Raw genomic sequence first — 16,964 nt, 5'->3', positions numbered from 1 at the left:
CACTTGCACACACGCACACACGAACTGAACTTCTCCTGTCTGTTACACTGAGACAAGATGACCATTTCAGCCACCAGACTGAAATCGAGTGAAATGATGTCTGAATGTAGACTGTAAATCGAAGTGTGTGTATTTGGCCACAGCCTCCTGCCTTGCTTCTTTGCTCTGAGATGGATTTTCAATACGGCCGTAGACACCAAACAAGAAAAGTCATGAATATATCGATCGGAGCTGATAATACACCCAACACCACGGATATAATCCAGTACGTTTTGTGTGTGTGTGTGTGTGTGTGTGTGTGTGTGTGTGTGTGTGTACACGTGTGTGTGTGTGTGTGTGTGTGTACGTGTGTCCGTGTCCATGTGTTTTCCCCTCAGGTTGACGGGTACATATGCTCAGTGAAAAATATCACGGTGTTGTCAGTTTTACCTGCCTCCAGCTGAGGGAGGGCAGTGAGTTGGCAGTAACGGTCCCTTAACACACAGTATATCAATACTGAGGTTTAGCTTTGAGATTTTCCTTGAGCCAGAGCTTATAGCAGAATCTCATCATGTCCTGCTAATGAGCTCAGGCGTCCTCTTTTGCTGCCATCATGGCTCACCTCCTTCCCTGCTCAGCCACATCAATTTGCAACAATTTGTACTTCTGCTGGGAGATGCCAATTGTTGTATCATTAAACCATTTCTCCAAAGACAATGCAGACTTTATTTCACAGTGGATATACCCGTGTAAAGATGTGTTTTTCTTTTCTTTTATTATTATTATTTTTTTAAATGCAGATGACTGTGGCTACTCTCTTATTGATGTTTCACGTACCATATGCTGTGTATGTTTTCTGTGCCTTACATTGTCTGTTTCCTTTATTGTGTCGATATGCATGAGACAATTTATCAGAGCTCCCCTACTGAAGCCAAGCTGTTCCCTGTGATACAAACAACAATCTCACTGGATTTCCTATAAAATCTCTCCAACACGGGCGGTTCATTGAGCATTGTGTTCAATGCAGATCTTACTCATTTTATGATACGTTGGTATCGGACACTATAGACACTGACAGAGTACAGCGAGAGCATCTTTGTGTGTAAAATATACCGCTGTATCTAAAAATCACAATATGCAGATCTAGGTGCTGCCGCTGTTGCAGTGCAAAAAACTTCTGTGGCAATGAGCCATAAAAATAAATAAGGTTTTGCACTGAGTGTAATTCTAAGGATGTTGATGTAGTGAAATTATTATATTATATTATATTATATTATATTATATTATATTGTTTGTTTTTACATGATATTATGCCTAGACAGGTTCAAATGCTACATTCCTCTGGACAAATCTATATAGTTGTATTGCCATGCAAACGAACAGATTCAGCAGTAGCATATTTTTCTTTACTGCCTCAACAAGCGACACAGCATGGCTGCACCCCGGCAGGAGTTGGACGTGACCCGTCCCGATCAACGCGTCATTATTGTGCTGTGATTGAAATGACATCTCGACGCTGTGTGTTGTACAGACTTTCCTCTGAGTGGCTGCACATAATCTCTGCGCCATGCTGCATTTCCCTGTGTGTTCTCTGGCACTGTTACCTTTTTGTTCATGAGCTGTATGGATTCACTGTTGTCACTGTAATTTGCAAGCCAGGCTGTGTGTATTTGTTATGTACGATATCAAAATAGATTTACTCTCCCCTAGATGACCATGAAACACAAGAAAAATAAATAAAAAATGTCAGGACTATTTTACTGTCACTGAGTTGGAGTATAGCCTACAATCAGTGCTTTCCTTATTGCTTCCATTTACACTAAATGAAATCCCAGCAGAAAAAATAGCTGTAACATTTGTTGTGATATTTGCTATTTGGATTGCTTTTTTTTTTTTTTTTTTTTTTTAAATTTAATTTTATTTTCATACAAAGATATCAGGAGTTTCAGCAGCACTTGTGCCTAACCCAAACATACATTACTGTATCACAGAGCCAGATACACATACCAGATGTTATTCCTAGACAGTTAGACAGCTCACTCAACATATAAATGAATGAATAAGAAACTGACTTTGTGGACACTGACGACACCCTGGTTGATCCTCTGGGGATTTGGGGTATCGTGTCTGGTTCAGGTCTGTTATCAATATTATAAAATAAAAGTCATTTTGGGTGTAAAAACATGTGAGGAGTCCATGATTGAAGTTTTAGCTCTCTGAATTCTGCCTACAGGGTTGACTTCACCTTGACAAATATTGTTTGCACAGTCCAAGATAATAAGTTCATTACATAAGTGGATGCTTTTTGTTTTTATTATTATCATCATTTCATCATCATTTCCATCATTTAAAACATGCTACTGTACCTACTGCTCATTTTATCCCTGGTGAAATTGAAACCTGGGCTGAACAGAAGTTTCACCACACCGGAATAAAAACAAGGAGACAGAGCTTTAATTAAAGGTGAGAAGTAATACAATTCTGGATGCAAAGGTTTTTTTTTTTTTTTTTTTTTGGCTGAATTTCGTGCACATGAGTGCCTTGGGAGATGTTGACTGGTGGTGGTAGTGGGTGGATGCCCCCCCCACCACCAACCCACCCACCCATCTCTGTCCCTGTGCTCTCTGCTGGCAGATTCCAGCGTTAAGTTAATTGGACAGGGAGAGAGGGCTGAGGAGGGAAGCGTTCAGCCCCATTAGCAATCCCCCTGTGGAAGGCTGAGCCGAGAGGATCACAGACTCACAAATAGGAGGATTAAAATAATCAATAGGCTTCACTCTCTCCTCCAGCATAGCTGTGTGCACAACACACACACACACACACACACACACACACACGCATGCATGCATGTGAGCAAATAGAAAACATAAAAAGTCTAGTTTAAGGAATGTTAGTTCAAGCAACACTGGAACCTAGACATGTTTTCTGCAATGCTGTAGACCGATCTGTGCTTCACAAATTAGCATGGATCATATAATTGTCTCTCTCTCTCTCTCTCTCTCTCTCTCTCTCACACACACACACACACACACACACACACACACACACATGCACACACACAGACCCCCCCACACACACCTATTCTCTGTTAATGAAGGTTAACTTATGCCTCTGACTAAATGAGGACCACTAAAAAGGTCACAGAGATGAATACAGCCTGACATTGTCACATCTTGCACGGAATCTCTGTGTTTTTATCTTTGTTAAATTCCCTTTTCATGCTGCAGGAATTTTGTTTATTCTACTTTTCATATTGATCACCAAATAGAGTCATAGAAGACCAAGTCATTATGATCAACTTTTTGCACTGCCTTAATGAAAAATTGCTATAATATTCCTACAACAGGGTCTGAAAGAGTAGTTGTGGTGCAGAATAGAACTGTGCAGAATAATCTGCTTTTTGGTGTAATTAAATCAGTTTTAGTATCAGATTTTAAAGGTAATTATGGAGAGTTGCCACAAATATTGCACTGTTCAGGTGACTTGGATTTACTGCATATATTGACAAATAAAATATTTTGTCTTTGACACAATGTCTGTGGTATTACTCAAACATATTTAGTGCATGATTTTTTTTTTTTTTTTTTTTTTAAGCTTGCGACACATGGTGCAACAGAAATAAAACTTCACTTCCATGCGGCTGGAGTTCTGTAGGAAAACCATCAAATGAAAATCATGACTTGGGTTTGCATAATTTGCAATATTCCATATTGGTTTGGTGACACAGAAAGAGTATGTTTAATTTTCAAACTGCAACTAATTTCCTCAAAATTTCATCATTGTGTGCGGTAAAGAATACATTATATTATCATGGTAATGCTATTATATGTTTATAAAATAAGACTGTGTGCATTACTGGTTATGTCGTTCCCTTGTTTTAACGTATTTTTGATTTCTCTGATTTTGAACTTTGTGACCCTACAAACCACTCAGATTACAGAAGGACAGTTTATGGTGAAGAGAGAAAAAAGAAAAAAAAACATTCTCTACACGACTCCGCCACCTTCTGTTCATTTCGTGTTATTACAGCACCTGTGAGGGCCAGCAGCTGCAGTGCCACCTTTCGACCGCTGGGGGGCAGGCGACGTCGACTAGTTGTCTGCAGGCAAAGATGGCGGTGCGGAAGAAAGACGGCGGCCCGAATGTAAAATATTTTGAAGCGTCTGATACCGTTTCGCAGTTTGATAATGTCCGCGTCTGGCTGGGGAAGAATTACAAAAAGGTACTGACTTCAATTTTTTGTAACCATACACTCTGGAGTGATGTGCTTAACAGGGCAGTGTGGGTTACTAAGCGCTTCGGTAAAAGGAGTGACAAAGAGAGGAGGGAGGGTGTGAGATGGGTTTGCTGAATGTCCAGCTGTTTAATCCACATGAGCCGGAATACAAAAGGATGCTGAGGCAACGTCTTCACCAGATGCCGGCGTGCAGGGACATTACCACCCCGCGTTATCGTGCCGAAACCCATCCAAAAGTGGGCCACAGTTTGGCCTACGAGGACGGGTTTTTGCAAAAAGGGGTTGATATTAGCCGGCCAGCTAGCTAGCCAGTTAGCTAGTGCGCTAACAGTAATGCAGCTCCCAGTGCTCAGATCCAGATGTTGCCTGTTTGTGGCGCGCCTCTCTCACTGCAGCCATGACTCGCTTTGAACTTAAATTACGCGTTTTGCTGCCTGTCCAACTCATCGATTAAACCTTTATTCCTTTTCAAATGCACATTGCATTCATTATTATTGTATTTTTTTTTTTTTTTTTTTTGCATCGCGGACAGTAATTATGAAATCATCTCCATAATCTTTACATCAGATAGCATTGTCGCTGCGATGACTTTAACAGCTTTTTATCTTCCATGACAAGACTCATTACACACAAAGCAGCTGACAGCACAGGCTGATCCTTGATTGATGAACCTTGACTCATGCTGTGTGCCCCTGTCCCCCCTCAGTACATCCAGGCGGAGCCCCCCACAAACAAGTCCCTGTCCAGCCTGGTGGTGCAGCTGCTCCAGTTCCAGGAGGAGGTATTTGGGAGGCATGTCAGCAACCCTCCCCTCACCAAACTGCCCGTATGTACCTCCATCTCTCTCACACACTCACCACTTCCCTCCCAAATGTCATTTTTACATCAAAAACACCTAATCACTGTCCCCTCTGACTGACTTTGCACTGCTGTTCCTTTTTTTTTTTTTTTTTTTTTGGTCTCCAGATGAAATGTTTCCTCGACTTTAAATCAGGAGGGGCCCTCTGCCACATCCTGGCCGCCGCCTTCAAGTTCAAGAGCGACCAAGGATGGTAAGAGCTTCATTCCAGCTGGCTTGATTGACATTAGGAGGGGGGTGAACAGATATTTAGTTGAAATGAATGGTGAATGATGTGTAGCTAGTTAGTACTACGGTGTCTCATGGGATAGTGGCTATGTTGCCGTTTCGTGTGTAACTCCAGTCTAAACTCCTGGTAGGCGCAGGTTTGACTTCCAGAATCCGTCGAGGATGGACCGGAATGTGGAGATGTTCATGACCATCGAGAAGTCCCTGGTGCAGGTGAGTCTACCTTTTTTATGTTTTTTTTTTATAACTATTATTATCATTATATGCATAGTTTTTTTAATAAATTATGACCTTGACAATCACCATACAATTGTGTCTTATCATTCTCCATTCTAATGATAACTTATAGTACCTGTTTACCATAGTTTCAAGGTGCTCTGCATAAAAGTAAAAGTGACACACACCATCAAGATAGGAGCAATGGAAATTATAAACATAAAAGTAAACATCATAAAACATGGAACATGGGACCTGACAAAACGGGTCTATATAGTTTCACTCCTTGACAAATTCCTGCAAACCATTTCTAATGTTCTTCTATAATATCTATTCCCATTCCCGTTATTTTTGGAGGAGGGGGCAAAGCAACAAGGCCCGATGATATGTTTTTTGTTATATTTACATTTTTTCAGCTCATCACAATTAAACAAGAGTACAGGGAAAAAATGTGATTTAGAGGTTATGTTTTCCCCTGGGCACATATCCATTAAGTATCTGAGAACAGGTCTGCCTCTGTGGGAACAGCGTGAGCTTTACACTTAGTAAAGATGAAGGGCAGGTACTCATGTGACCTGACCGGTAATCCGAGTTCAGCAGTCCCACCGTGTCACTGCAAGAATGTGCAGTTTGTCAAAGAAGTTTGAATTTCAGCAGAGAATAGCTCTGCATCTTAGGCCAGTAAAACCATATAACAGTGACATAATCTTTATTTTAATGGAGATTATGTCAAGTGCTGTCATATTTACCAGTCCCCTTGTCTTTTTACTTCCCTTCATTCCCTCTATGTTGGTAATGTAGGCCCTGTGTTTGTCTCAGCTTCCCTCGTTCACACCTACTCTGTCTCTCCATTTCAGAACAACTGTTTGACTCGACCTGTGATCTACCTAAGCTCTGACATTGAGCCCAAATTGCTCGGGAAACTGAAAGACATCATCAAAAGACATCAGGTATGTTTTATTTCCTGTTTTTTTTTCTCCTTAAAATAACAGTCAGTTTCATAGACAAAACCAGGCCAAGTCTTAGATTTAAAAGTTGCTTGCATCTGAGAAATCCTTTTCCTCTACTAAGCTTAACCTGTATCTCTGAAATCTAACCTGTTGCACTGCCCTGAATAAAACAAAGATGTAAAATGTGATTTATATCAGACATACGTTAACTGCATGGACTTAATCTCCTGCAGGGCTCAGTGACTGAGGACAAAGCCTCCAGCTCCCATGTGGTAGTTCCTATTCCCACCAGTCTGGAGGAAGGTGAGACTTCAGGTTTCCTGTCTGTGCCCAGAATGTTGCATTTATTGTCAGTGACTCTGTTGTACGTGCTAGCCTTGTGCCAATGTCTTCTTCTCTCCTTGGTGCAGAGGAGTGGGTGCGTCCTGTGATGAAGAGAGACAAGCAAGTGCTGCTCCACTGGGGTTATTTCCCTGACAGGTTGGTTCTGAATTGAAGTCGGCACTTAGTGTAAAACATCAATACATAGAAATCCTACACTGGAGAGTTTAGGTGCAGTGTGTATATTTTTACGGAGCCTCTCCAAACGTGTTTTCTGAAAGCACAAGCCACACACTGCTTTTCCTGCGCTGATTCAACAAGCCCACACTTGTAGTCTCTCTCCTGACCTTTGACCTCGCTCCTCTCACTGTTCAGTTATGACACCTGGATCTCAGCCAGTGAGATAGAGGCCGCTGTGGAGGATCCGCCCAGCCCAGAGAAGCCCAGGAAGGTAATTTTGTTATGTTGTTAAAATCAGGTTGCTCTGATTCTTGTCTCCTGTCTTCAGTCTCCCTTTTTCACCTCTTTAAATCTATGATACAATATAATAGGTACAATAAAATACGATATATGCACTTTATTGCCAGTGAAAAGAACTGATTTTTAGTGTGTCATGCCTTACTCTCTTCCTGTACTGTTGAATGATTTTAAAAGGCTGTAGCTGTTCGAGCACAACTCAGTTTATCTCTGTGATGCTTTTTTGTCCCATGGGGAAATTTGTCTTGGTGTCTTTTGATCCCTCCAGCCTTTACCTTTTGGTAATAACAATGCACATACAGTTGATAGTTCCTCAGTTTTATGTTATCTATCTTTATTATCTATTTATCTATTTGTATTATCTATTTGGTCTTTCTGTGCCAAACAGCCAAACATCAATTGCAGTTGCAAATTGGCACTTGGAGCTCCAGATCGTAACTCTGGCACTTCACTGAGCCGTAAATTCAGGGCAGTGTCAGAAGTCCTGATTGTGCATTCAGAGCATAACTTGCTCGGGGCATTCAGAGCACACTAGGACCTTGTTGGAAGAGCACTGAAGCATTCAAATGTTTACAACTGTACAAGTGGTTTAGTTTGCTATTGAGCTTACTGCCACTCTCTAAACACAGTGGAAGTATCCTTCCTTCTGACCACAACGTGCAGCCTTATAATGGACAGTACATGCTAAATCAGCCGCCCTGGGTTCAAATCCATCCTCAGGCCATTTGCGGCATGTCATCCCCTCTCTCTGCCCTGCCTTTTCCGTCTCTCTCTACTGTGACTGTCAAATAAAGCAGAAATTTCAATAAAGCATAATCTTTAAAAACAAACAAATCATTGCACAAAATAAACTGGTAGAAAGATACTTCATTTTCCTCACCATTTGAGAAATACCAGCTTTTGCCCACCAAAAATGAGAAAATGAAGACAGTTTGCTTTTGTTTCTGACTTGTTTCTTAAGGTTTTTAGTATCAGATATTAGTTTTGGGTAAAATCTCTGATACAGATATACCATTTTAGCCCCATATCAGCACCAACATATGTGATGGTATCCATATTGGTGCATCCATACTTTCCATATATTTAGCTATTTTGGTGCATGCCTGAATAATTATTACCTGAAAGTACTTCACAGAGTGTGTTGCATTGTCTGGTTGTACAGTGGGTTGGTTAGATTGAAAGATTGTAATCATGTGGTGGACATGCTTAATGAACACAGTCCATTGTTGTTATATCATTGTAAATACATAACATGTATCCCACAGGTCCATGCCAAGTGGATCTTAGACCTGGACCAGTATAACGAGTGGATGAATGAGGAGGACTATGAAGTGGGAGAAGGCGGCCCTAAGAGGAAGAGGATCTCAGCAAAGACCCTGACGGACGAGGTGACCACGCCTGACGAGCGCAGGGACAAGAAGCCCGGCAGTGCCAAGAAGAGGAAGCGCTCGCCGTCGCCCTCCCCCACGCCTCCTCCCCAGGAGAGCAAGAAGAAGAACACCAAAAAAGGGTGTGTGAAGTAGCAACGTCCTGATGTGTGATACCACACTCTACAGCTGTTGTAGAATGATGTGTTGCTCAAAATCTCTGGTTTCAGATATTCTGTGCAGTATATAGCCGTGTTTAATGTGTGTGTGATGTGTGTGTGTATGATGACAGGCCAACAACCCCGTACACAAAGTCTAAAAGGGGCCAGAGGGAGGAAGAACAAGAAGATCTTACTAAAGACTTGGATGAAGCATCACCAGTACCAGCGACAGAAGAGGGCAACCCAGCCAAGACAAGTATGCTTCCACATGCATAAAAATACAAGCAAATTTGGACATATATTAAAACTGACCTCAGCCGTCTTTGATGAAAACACAGTTTTGCTGTCCATTAATAACTCAAGGACGTTTGTTTGATTGATGCTCTAAAAGCCATTCTTCCTCTCGCTTTGTAGCTAGCACCAAGAAAGACTCTGATTCGACCCCAGTCAAGGGAACAGACATGGGTGAGTTCACTGAACAGTGTAATTGATTTACTGTTTTCACAGTTCAGTTTGTATTCAGTGTATTCTTCACAGTATACTTTATATGCTTTTTTAAAGAACTTGTAATAAACAAACAAACAAACAAAAAAAAAAAACGGAAGATAGTTTAACCCGCTTTTGTCTTTCTCTCATTTACTCCTGTTTTTATGATTTGGACAGATGAGCAAGAGGATGAGTCCATGGAAACAACTGGAAAGGTAAGGCAGAGGCTGAAAGTGGAAAAATCATTGGACCTCTCTGACTGGAGGACAGTGATTGTGCATGACCATGTGTATGTGTGTGTGTGTAACAGGAGGAGGAGGAAGGCTCTCCGAGTGTGAAGGGTGAACCGGTTAAAGGCTCAGACCTCCATGAGGACAATGTGACCGAGCAGACCCACCATATCATTATACCCAGCTACGCCGCCTGGTTTGACTACAACAGGTACAACGCAGCTGATAGAAAGATCCAGCTGGTTCCCAAAGGGGAGTCTGGGGACCAGCATGTTGTCCTTGAAGTGGGTTCCAGGGGCTCCCCAGCAAAATGAGGATTATTTTAATTACAAAAATAGATGTCTCCTGTGCAACAGCTGGTCAAGTGCAGGAAAGTCAAAAATGTCAAAAAAAAAAAAAAAAAAAAAAAAAATCATGGCACACACCAATAAAGCTGTAGATCCACTTGATAAATAATGTTTTGCAAGTAAGCAAGATATTGGCCCTTTCTTACTTTGGTGGTGTGTGCAATTTGTTTTGACTTGAACATTGAGCAATATTTTCACTATTTCACTATTATTGCTGTCCCTAGAAGATGCCACAATAAAGCACAATAGGAGTGACTTTTTTATTCATAGATTTCATTCTCCCCATTCCACACATAGAGTATAGACAGTCAGAAAATACACACAAAAAATAAAATTCTTGTGAAATCAGGAACTAATAATATGTTTGGAGTCCTTTACATGAAAAAGTTTGGAAACATCTGAACCACCTTTATGCCTTTTGGGTAAGGTGAGTTAATAAAGCTCTAGCACAGTGTCCGTGCAGGGGTGTCATAGTGGGAGGAAAAGCGGGACTGATTACCCAGGGCCACAATGGGGGAGGGAGCCCCCAAAAGGCCTGAATTAAAAAGGTTTGCCTATTGGCCGGCTATACAAGGGCCCAATAAGATTTCTTTTCATGGGGCCCAAAATCCCTGGCGGCGCCGCTGTGTCCATGCCAAGGAGGCCCAAGACTCTTCAGGTTTTCAGTTCGAGATCAGTGCTCTGGTTTAAAAGTGAACCATTCAAATGCACAGCAATGCATGCTCATGCTGATGTCATATCTTTCTTCCTCCAGTGTTCATGCTATTGAACGCAGAGCCCTCCCTGAGTTCTTCAATGGCAAGAACAAATCCAAAACCCCCGAGATGTAAGTATTGATAGCACATGAGATATTAGACATTTGTAACCAAATGTCTAATAGCCCCCATGGCTGTATATTGTACTGAAAGACAATCACAGGCATTTAATTTTTAAATGTTAAGCCTTCGTTTTGACATCTCGATACTTTCTTTCCCCAGTTACTTAGCTTACAGGAACTTTATGATTGACACCTACCGGCTGAACCCTCAGGAGTACCTCACCTCCACCGCCTGTCGCAGGAACCTGGCAGGAGACGTGTGTGCGATCATGAGGTCAGTGAAAGGCTGGATGTGAATTTGTGGTCACACTGAAGCTGTAATTTTCTATACAGTTGTTATCAAATCAAATCAAATCAAACTTTATTTGTAGAGCACTTTTCATACATGAAATGTAGCACAAAGTGCTTTACATGTTATGCTCATTTTGTCTCTTCTCTTGCAGAGTCCATGCTTTCCTTGAGCAGTGGGGGCTTATCAACTACCAGGTGGACTCTGAGAGCCGGCCCACACCCATGGGCCCCCCACCGACCTCTCACTTCCACGTCCTGGCAGACACACCATCCAGCTTGGTGCCCCTGCAGCCAAAGGCCTCCCAGGTCTGCAGACATAGCACAGTGACACATATGGACACTCTCTCACCTACAACAGTTGTTATGGACCTGTTTTTTTTATACCTGTCCATTTGTTGCTGCCTGCTTGCAGACCCCAGCTACCCAGCAGATGCTGTCCTTCCCAGATAAGGTGAAGGACAAGCCAGCAGACCTGCAGAACTTTGGGCTCCGGACAGACATGTACAGCAAGAAGACTGGCTCTACAAAGGTGAAGTCCAAAAAGAGGACTAATAGAGTGCCTCAATTACTGTAATTTATAATGACCTACTAATGTATTTGTGGTGATGTTTTTTATGCAGAGTAAGAGTGCAGCAAGCTCCATGAGAGAGTGGACAGAACAGGAAACACTGCTGCTACTTGAGGTATAACATCCCTTCTTAAAACCAATACTGTATAGGTGAAAAAACTATTGCGGTTTACTAATATGGAAATGTGGAGCTCATCAATGCCCCCCACCATCCTCAGGGCCTGGAGATGTACAAGGATGACTGGAACAAGGTTTCTGAACACGTCGGCAGCCGCACACAGGACGAGTGCATCCTGCACTTCCTGCGGCTGCCCATTGAAGACCCCTACCTGGAGGACAGCTCCTCCACCCTGGGGCCGCTGGCTTACCAGCCTGTACCTTTCAGCCAGGCTGGAAACCCTGTCATGAGCACCGTGGCCTTCCTGGCCTCTGTGGTTGACCCACGTGTGGCTTCAGCCGCAGCCAAATCTGCCCTGGGTGAGAAGCGGCTCATTACCTAACTATTCCCCTACTGTACATCAAAAACAGTTCTTAATATTATTAATATGTAGCAAAAAGTGTCTGTTCCTACCCAAAATACAGTAAGCACATGAGCTAATAGCCATTTAAGCATAATCTAAGTTTTGTCCACATTAATAACCTCTATCTTATATCTTTTCCCCCCTCAGAGGAGTTTTCTCGTATGAAGGAGGAGGTCCCTGCAGCCCTTGTTGAGGCCCATGTGCGGCGGGTGGAGGAGGCAGCGAGGGCCAGCGGCCGACAGGATCCTCTGTATGGCCTGGAGGGTAGTGGCATCGCAGGCACCGGCCTGGAGGAGGGAGAAAAACCTGGTAGGATGGACACACACATTACACATATACTGCACACAGACAGAAACACACTGGACATGAAATATTATAGGAGAGAAAATGAGGAGAAAGACTGAATCTGATAACTAGGCAGGACTGACTGAAAAGGGCAAAGAGAAAATAATGAGACAGAGAGGAATTAACAGGTTCTGACTTGTCTTCTCTCTTTCTGTCTAGATGAAAGCAGTGAAGAAAGTAAGACTGACAGCCAATCAAATGAAGAGAAGAGAGAGACCAAGGTATGGCGTGTGTTACAGTATGAGTATTGTTGTTTATTGTGATGGTTTCTGCTACGTGGCCCACTGTGCTTCGTTCAATTCATGCAGGACAGCAAAGATGGAGCAATGGAGGAAGAGGAGAAGCAGGGAGAAAATGGGAAGAAGGAAGAAGAGAGAGGGAGAGAACCTGAAGGAGAAAGAGAGGCTGAGAAAACAGACTCAGAAATGGGTACGAAAGTTGTCACCTCTCAGATACAGGAAAAAACAGTGATATCCTTTTCAGAAGCTGGAAAACAATACCTTTTGATATATTTCTTTTAGGTGATGGAGAGAAGGAAAAGGATGGAAAGGAGGGAACGGAGGAGGGACAGAGAGAAGGAGACAGCGAAGGAGAGAGGAAGGCCAAGGTGGAACGTGATGTGGGAGAGGGGAACCTGGCCACTGCTGCTGCATCTGCCCTGGCAGCCGCTGCTGTCAAAGCCAAGGTAAAGCATTACATACAGCACATGCACTGAGTATATATCCTCTAGAGCCCAAAAGATCTTTCAGCTGGATGATATTATTAGCCAGTATTAGCTTATTGCAGATATATCAGTATTTGCATATTTGTTGGCATATATGCAAAAATGGCTGTATATTTTGCAGTTAAAAACACTTGAGATCATTTAAAAGCTATTGTCATTCATTAATTTGTCCAGCGTTCTCCACTGCTTACAATACTTAAATTTGAACGAGGGTTAGCAGGGCAACATATCACAGCCGAGCAGATGGTGGTGTGTATTGTGTTACAAAGTTATTGTTTAGCTTTAAAATGTGAAGTCTCCAGTACATCTCTCTGTTACAACTATTTAATTACCAAATTTGACGACTGATATCGATGTCTGTATCGGTTTAGATCAGGTCAGTATTGGTCAGGCTCTGATATCTTCCACCACTCCACTCAATGTCTTTTCTAATACGGTTTTATTCCTCCTTTTCACCGTCTATGTGTCCTCATAGCACCTGGCAGCAGTGGAAGAGAGGAAAATCAAATCTCTGGTGGCTCTGCTGGTGGAGACCCAGATGAAGAAGCTGGAGATTAAACTGCGACACTTTGAAGAACTGGAAACTATCATGGACCGCGAGAGGGAGGCTGTGAGTGAGACATTTTGGGACATGAAATATCACTAGTGACTGGGCAGCTTAAGATGAAGAACCTTATTGTCATTGTGCTGCTCTGCAAGACAACAACACAACAAAATGACAGTGATACTCCCAGATAACTTGATAATCACATGCAGTTATCTTAAAACCTTTAATGTTTCTGTGTTTCTTTGTGTGCAGCTGGAGTACCAGCGGCAGCAGCTGCTGGCAGACCGTCAGTCGTTCCACATGGAGCAGTTAAAATATGCTGAGATGAGGGCTCGCCAGCAGCATTTCCAGCAGATTCAGCACCAGCAGCACAGCCAGGCAGGCGGGCCTCACTCCAACCAGGCTGCCTCAGGCCAACCACCACAGGCCCTGGCAGCTACTCAGCCAGCTCCCAGCACACCGGGGCCACAGCCTGCGCCCAGCCCAGCACCACCTGCCTCCACTGGCCAGGCTCCTGAGTCCCAGCAGCCTCCAGGCCCTCACACCTCGCCCCCATGCCCACCGGGACAAGCCCCTGCCGCCCACTCCAGCTCCAGCACTACTCCAGCACTCCATGGTGAGTGAAACCTCCGTGTCGCCGCTCACTTCCGCACTTGACAGCTTCCATGTGACGGTTAGGGGTGTAACAATATGTTGTGTCGCAATACGTTGCGATGCAAAAATGTGTTGATGTGCACTGTCAGATGTCATGATGCACATTTTGGAGACCTGCACTCACTGAATTAAATCAGCCAACAAAAATAAAAAATGGCAAAACAATACAAACTGCAAGTTGTACTAACAGATACAAGCCCTGATCAGTATTTTGGGAGACTGAAATATATATCTTGAATGCCTCGAGTGCCATGATAAAGGAAGCATTGTAGAATCATTTCCACCTATGTTGTAGCTGTATGTATGTATGTATTTATTTATTTATTTATTGTCATTTCTGTTAAACATGCCAGCATGTAGAGCTTTCACAAAATGGCAAAGTTCTTGATGCTGCTTTTCTTTAATAAATACAGGAATTGTGCTCCTTACTTTAGATATTATTTGTACATCACACATCATAATTTTGCAAACTGTGCCATTGAATAGAATGGGTTAACAGCATAGTGAGACTTAAACATGAAGCACATTCCAGCATTATTTTTTTAACCCTCTTATTCAGTGTTTGTTTGTATTAAATAAATTAAATCCAGAAAGTCCATAGTGCAAAACACTGCTAATAGATCGATGATTGTTTTATTCTTTGGCCTGACAAAAAGAATCCATCTGAACACATCAACAGGGAAAAAAGGCTCACATTCGGAGCAAAACATCTCCAAGCAGCAAAAACTTTAACATCTTTCTCCTCTTCCCTTGTTTTGTCACTGTCAGAGCCTACTGCCCCTCTGCCAGGGGACACACTCCACCCCGCAGCTCCAGTCCCCCCTCCACAGTGAGACATACAGAAAGAAGTAACAGCTTGGAAATCCGAATGACTGACCACTTTGAATCCTGCCAGGATCATCTGAAATGAATACGTCAGAAACCGAAGGAAGAGAATTTTTTTTGACATTTTCAGTTTTTATTGACAGGACCATTAATGTGTGAATGAAAAAAAAAATAGCATTTCATTAAGTCAAGCCACCTTTACTTGAATTATCTGTTGGAAAAGAAATCCCTTCAAATTTAATCTGTACAAGAAAATGCCAATGAAGAACACTGATTTTCATATAGAACCCCCCCCTCCTGTATGCTTCATGTGACATCAACATGTCGCTTCACTACTTTAATCTGAACACCAGAAATCTGGTAAACTAAGAAGGTCTCATCGATATGCTCATTCAAGGCAATGAAGAGAAGGCAAAGGACTCGTCTTGTGGTTTTACCGTTTTGAACATTGTTGCTTTCATTTTCTTCAGTTGTTTATTGCAGCTTCTGAAGTCACATGCTTAACAATCTCTCCAGGGGCACCGACATATTGCCCCTTTGTAGGTTGTAGTCCAAAATGTGGAAGAAAAAATGCACTTTGAACATATGTTTCCCCCAGGTCCAGTCAAAGACTTGGAGCATTAATGAAATTGAACTTAAGCACTTAATGTCCCTTTGTTGTCTTAAATACTTTTTTCATGCTTAAAAAGTATGGGAAACTTAATTGGATGTTTTAGGTTTGTTATCGTGTTTTTTGAATGGCCCACAGGTCACTTTACAGGGTCGCTTGTCTAATGATAATGTCTCTCCAGAAAAATGTCTAATAGGCATGGAAATGATTAAATCAGGAGCCCGTTTGAAACAGTTTGAAAATACATACTGTAAACTGGATTTTCTGTTACAATACTGTTAGAAAAGCTTTTTTGTTGCTTTTTGTACACCTTTTGGTGTCCTACAAATGACAGCATGGAAACTATTTCAAAGTACTGACAAAGTTTAGCCTTTAGCAGCCATTGACGGCCCACACACGAGGTCAGCGTCCTGCAAGGACTTCCTTAAATTTAGCCTCCTTTGCGACAGACTGATCCAATGCACTTAATAATAAAGTAATATATCAGTGAGGGGCTTCATGTGAGGTCACTTTCAGCCAGTCGGATGAGGTCAAAGCATCAAGGTTGTAGTTTTATGAGGAATGTAGTGTTCAAAAGAAATGACTCAAGAGGTCTGGAAAAATCATTTTAGCAGTGACCACAGACATGTTTATTCATGATTTGAATAGTTTTTAATCGCTAAACCAAAATCTTTTTTATAATCATGTTGATCTCATGTTTACTCAGTGAGTTTGTTGGGTACATCCAGATGTTGTTGTTTGGGAAATTAGATTTTTAGTTTTTGCTGGTGCATTTCAAGTTACTGATGGAAGGAATGATAAAGCTGTAAAACAAAACAAAACAAAACAAGGGAGTGCGCACCTTAAAACAGCTGACAAAGGAGAATTGTGTCCTTAGTATCTGCAACAGTATCCTCACTTTTTATCCTATCAATTTTTATATTTTTTACTGTCAGGTTTTTTCATCTTATTTCTTTGATATGTCTACATTGTAACTGTATATTACCTTTGTAGCCTATATTTACCCTCTCCACTATCATATGTATGATTCTGACGGGTCTACTTGATCTGGTGTGTCTGAGATGTGACTGTGTGCATGTGTGTATGTGAATGCATGCCATGAAGATTCATAACCAGATATCCTTGAGTTTCATTTTTTTCAGTGCCATTTGTTTTGTTACTTGTCACAAAGGTTTGAAGAATTACTATTGCTGATGTTCTCATT

General features: G+C 42.1%; 1 protein-coding gene across 2 annotated transcripts; it reads left to right on the top strand.

Moving 5' to 3' along the window:
• Positions 1-4,089: 4,089 nt before the first annotated feature.
• smarcc2 (SWI/SNF related BAF chromatin remodeling complex subunit C2) lies at positions 4,090-16,571 on the top strand. Of its 2 annotated transcripts, none has more exons than XM_030051075.1 (26): positions 4,090-4,201; positions 4,923-5,042; positions 5,183-5,268; positions 5,441-5,516; positions 6,377-6,469; positions 6,703-6,772; positions 6,880-6,949; positions 7,166-7,241; positions 8,533-8,777; positions 8,927-9,051; positions 9,210-9,260; positions 9,459-9,496; positions 9,592-9,722; positions 10,613-10,684; positions 10,836-10,949; positions 11,119-11,272; positions 11,379-11,495; positions 11,587-11,649; positions 11,753-12,011; positions 12,203-12,364; positions 12,560-12,621; positions 12,709-12,829; positions 12,922-13,085; positions 13,600-13,734; positions 13,924-14,287; positions 15,094-16,571. In XM_030051075.1, the coding sequence occupies exons 1-26, from the start codon at positions 4,091-4,093 to the stop codon at positions 15,156-15,158; spliced, it is 3,144 nt and encodes a 1,047-aa protein (XP_029906935.1). In that variant the 5' UTR covers position 4,090; the 3' UTR covers positions 15,159-16,571. The 2 variants fall into 2 exon arrangements, with proteins under 2 accessions (XP_029906935.1, XP_029906934.1); XM_030051074.1 differs by having other exon boundaries at positions 5,435-5,516.
• The last annotated feature ends 393 nt before the right edge of the window (positions 16,572-16,964 follow it).

The sequence above is a fragment of the Myripristis murdjan genome, chromosome 5, assembly GCF_902150065.1.
Source record: "Myripristis murdjan chromosome 5, fMyrMur1.1, whole genome shotgun sequence".
NCBI classification, from domain to species: Eukaryota; Metazoa; Chordata; class Actinopteri; order Holocentriformes; family Holocentridae; genus Myripristis; species Myripristis murdjan.
Note: the sequence above shows the minus strand (reverse complement) of the source record. Positions and strands in the feature narration are given on the sequence as shown.

Coding starts and splice junctions, on each gene's coding strand:
- smarcc2 (XM_030051074.1), top strand. CDS start 4,091: ATGGCGGTGCGGAAGAAAGACGGCGGCCCGAATGTAAAATATTTTGAA. Junction 9,261..9,458: donor AGTCAAGGGAACAGACATGG/GTGAGTTCACTG, acceptor TGATTTGGACAG/ATGAGCAAGAGGATGAGTCC. Junction 10,685..10,835: donor AAATCCAAAACCCCCGAGAT/GTAAGTATTGAT, acceptor TTCTTTCCCCAG/TTACTTAGCTTACAGGAACT.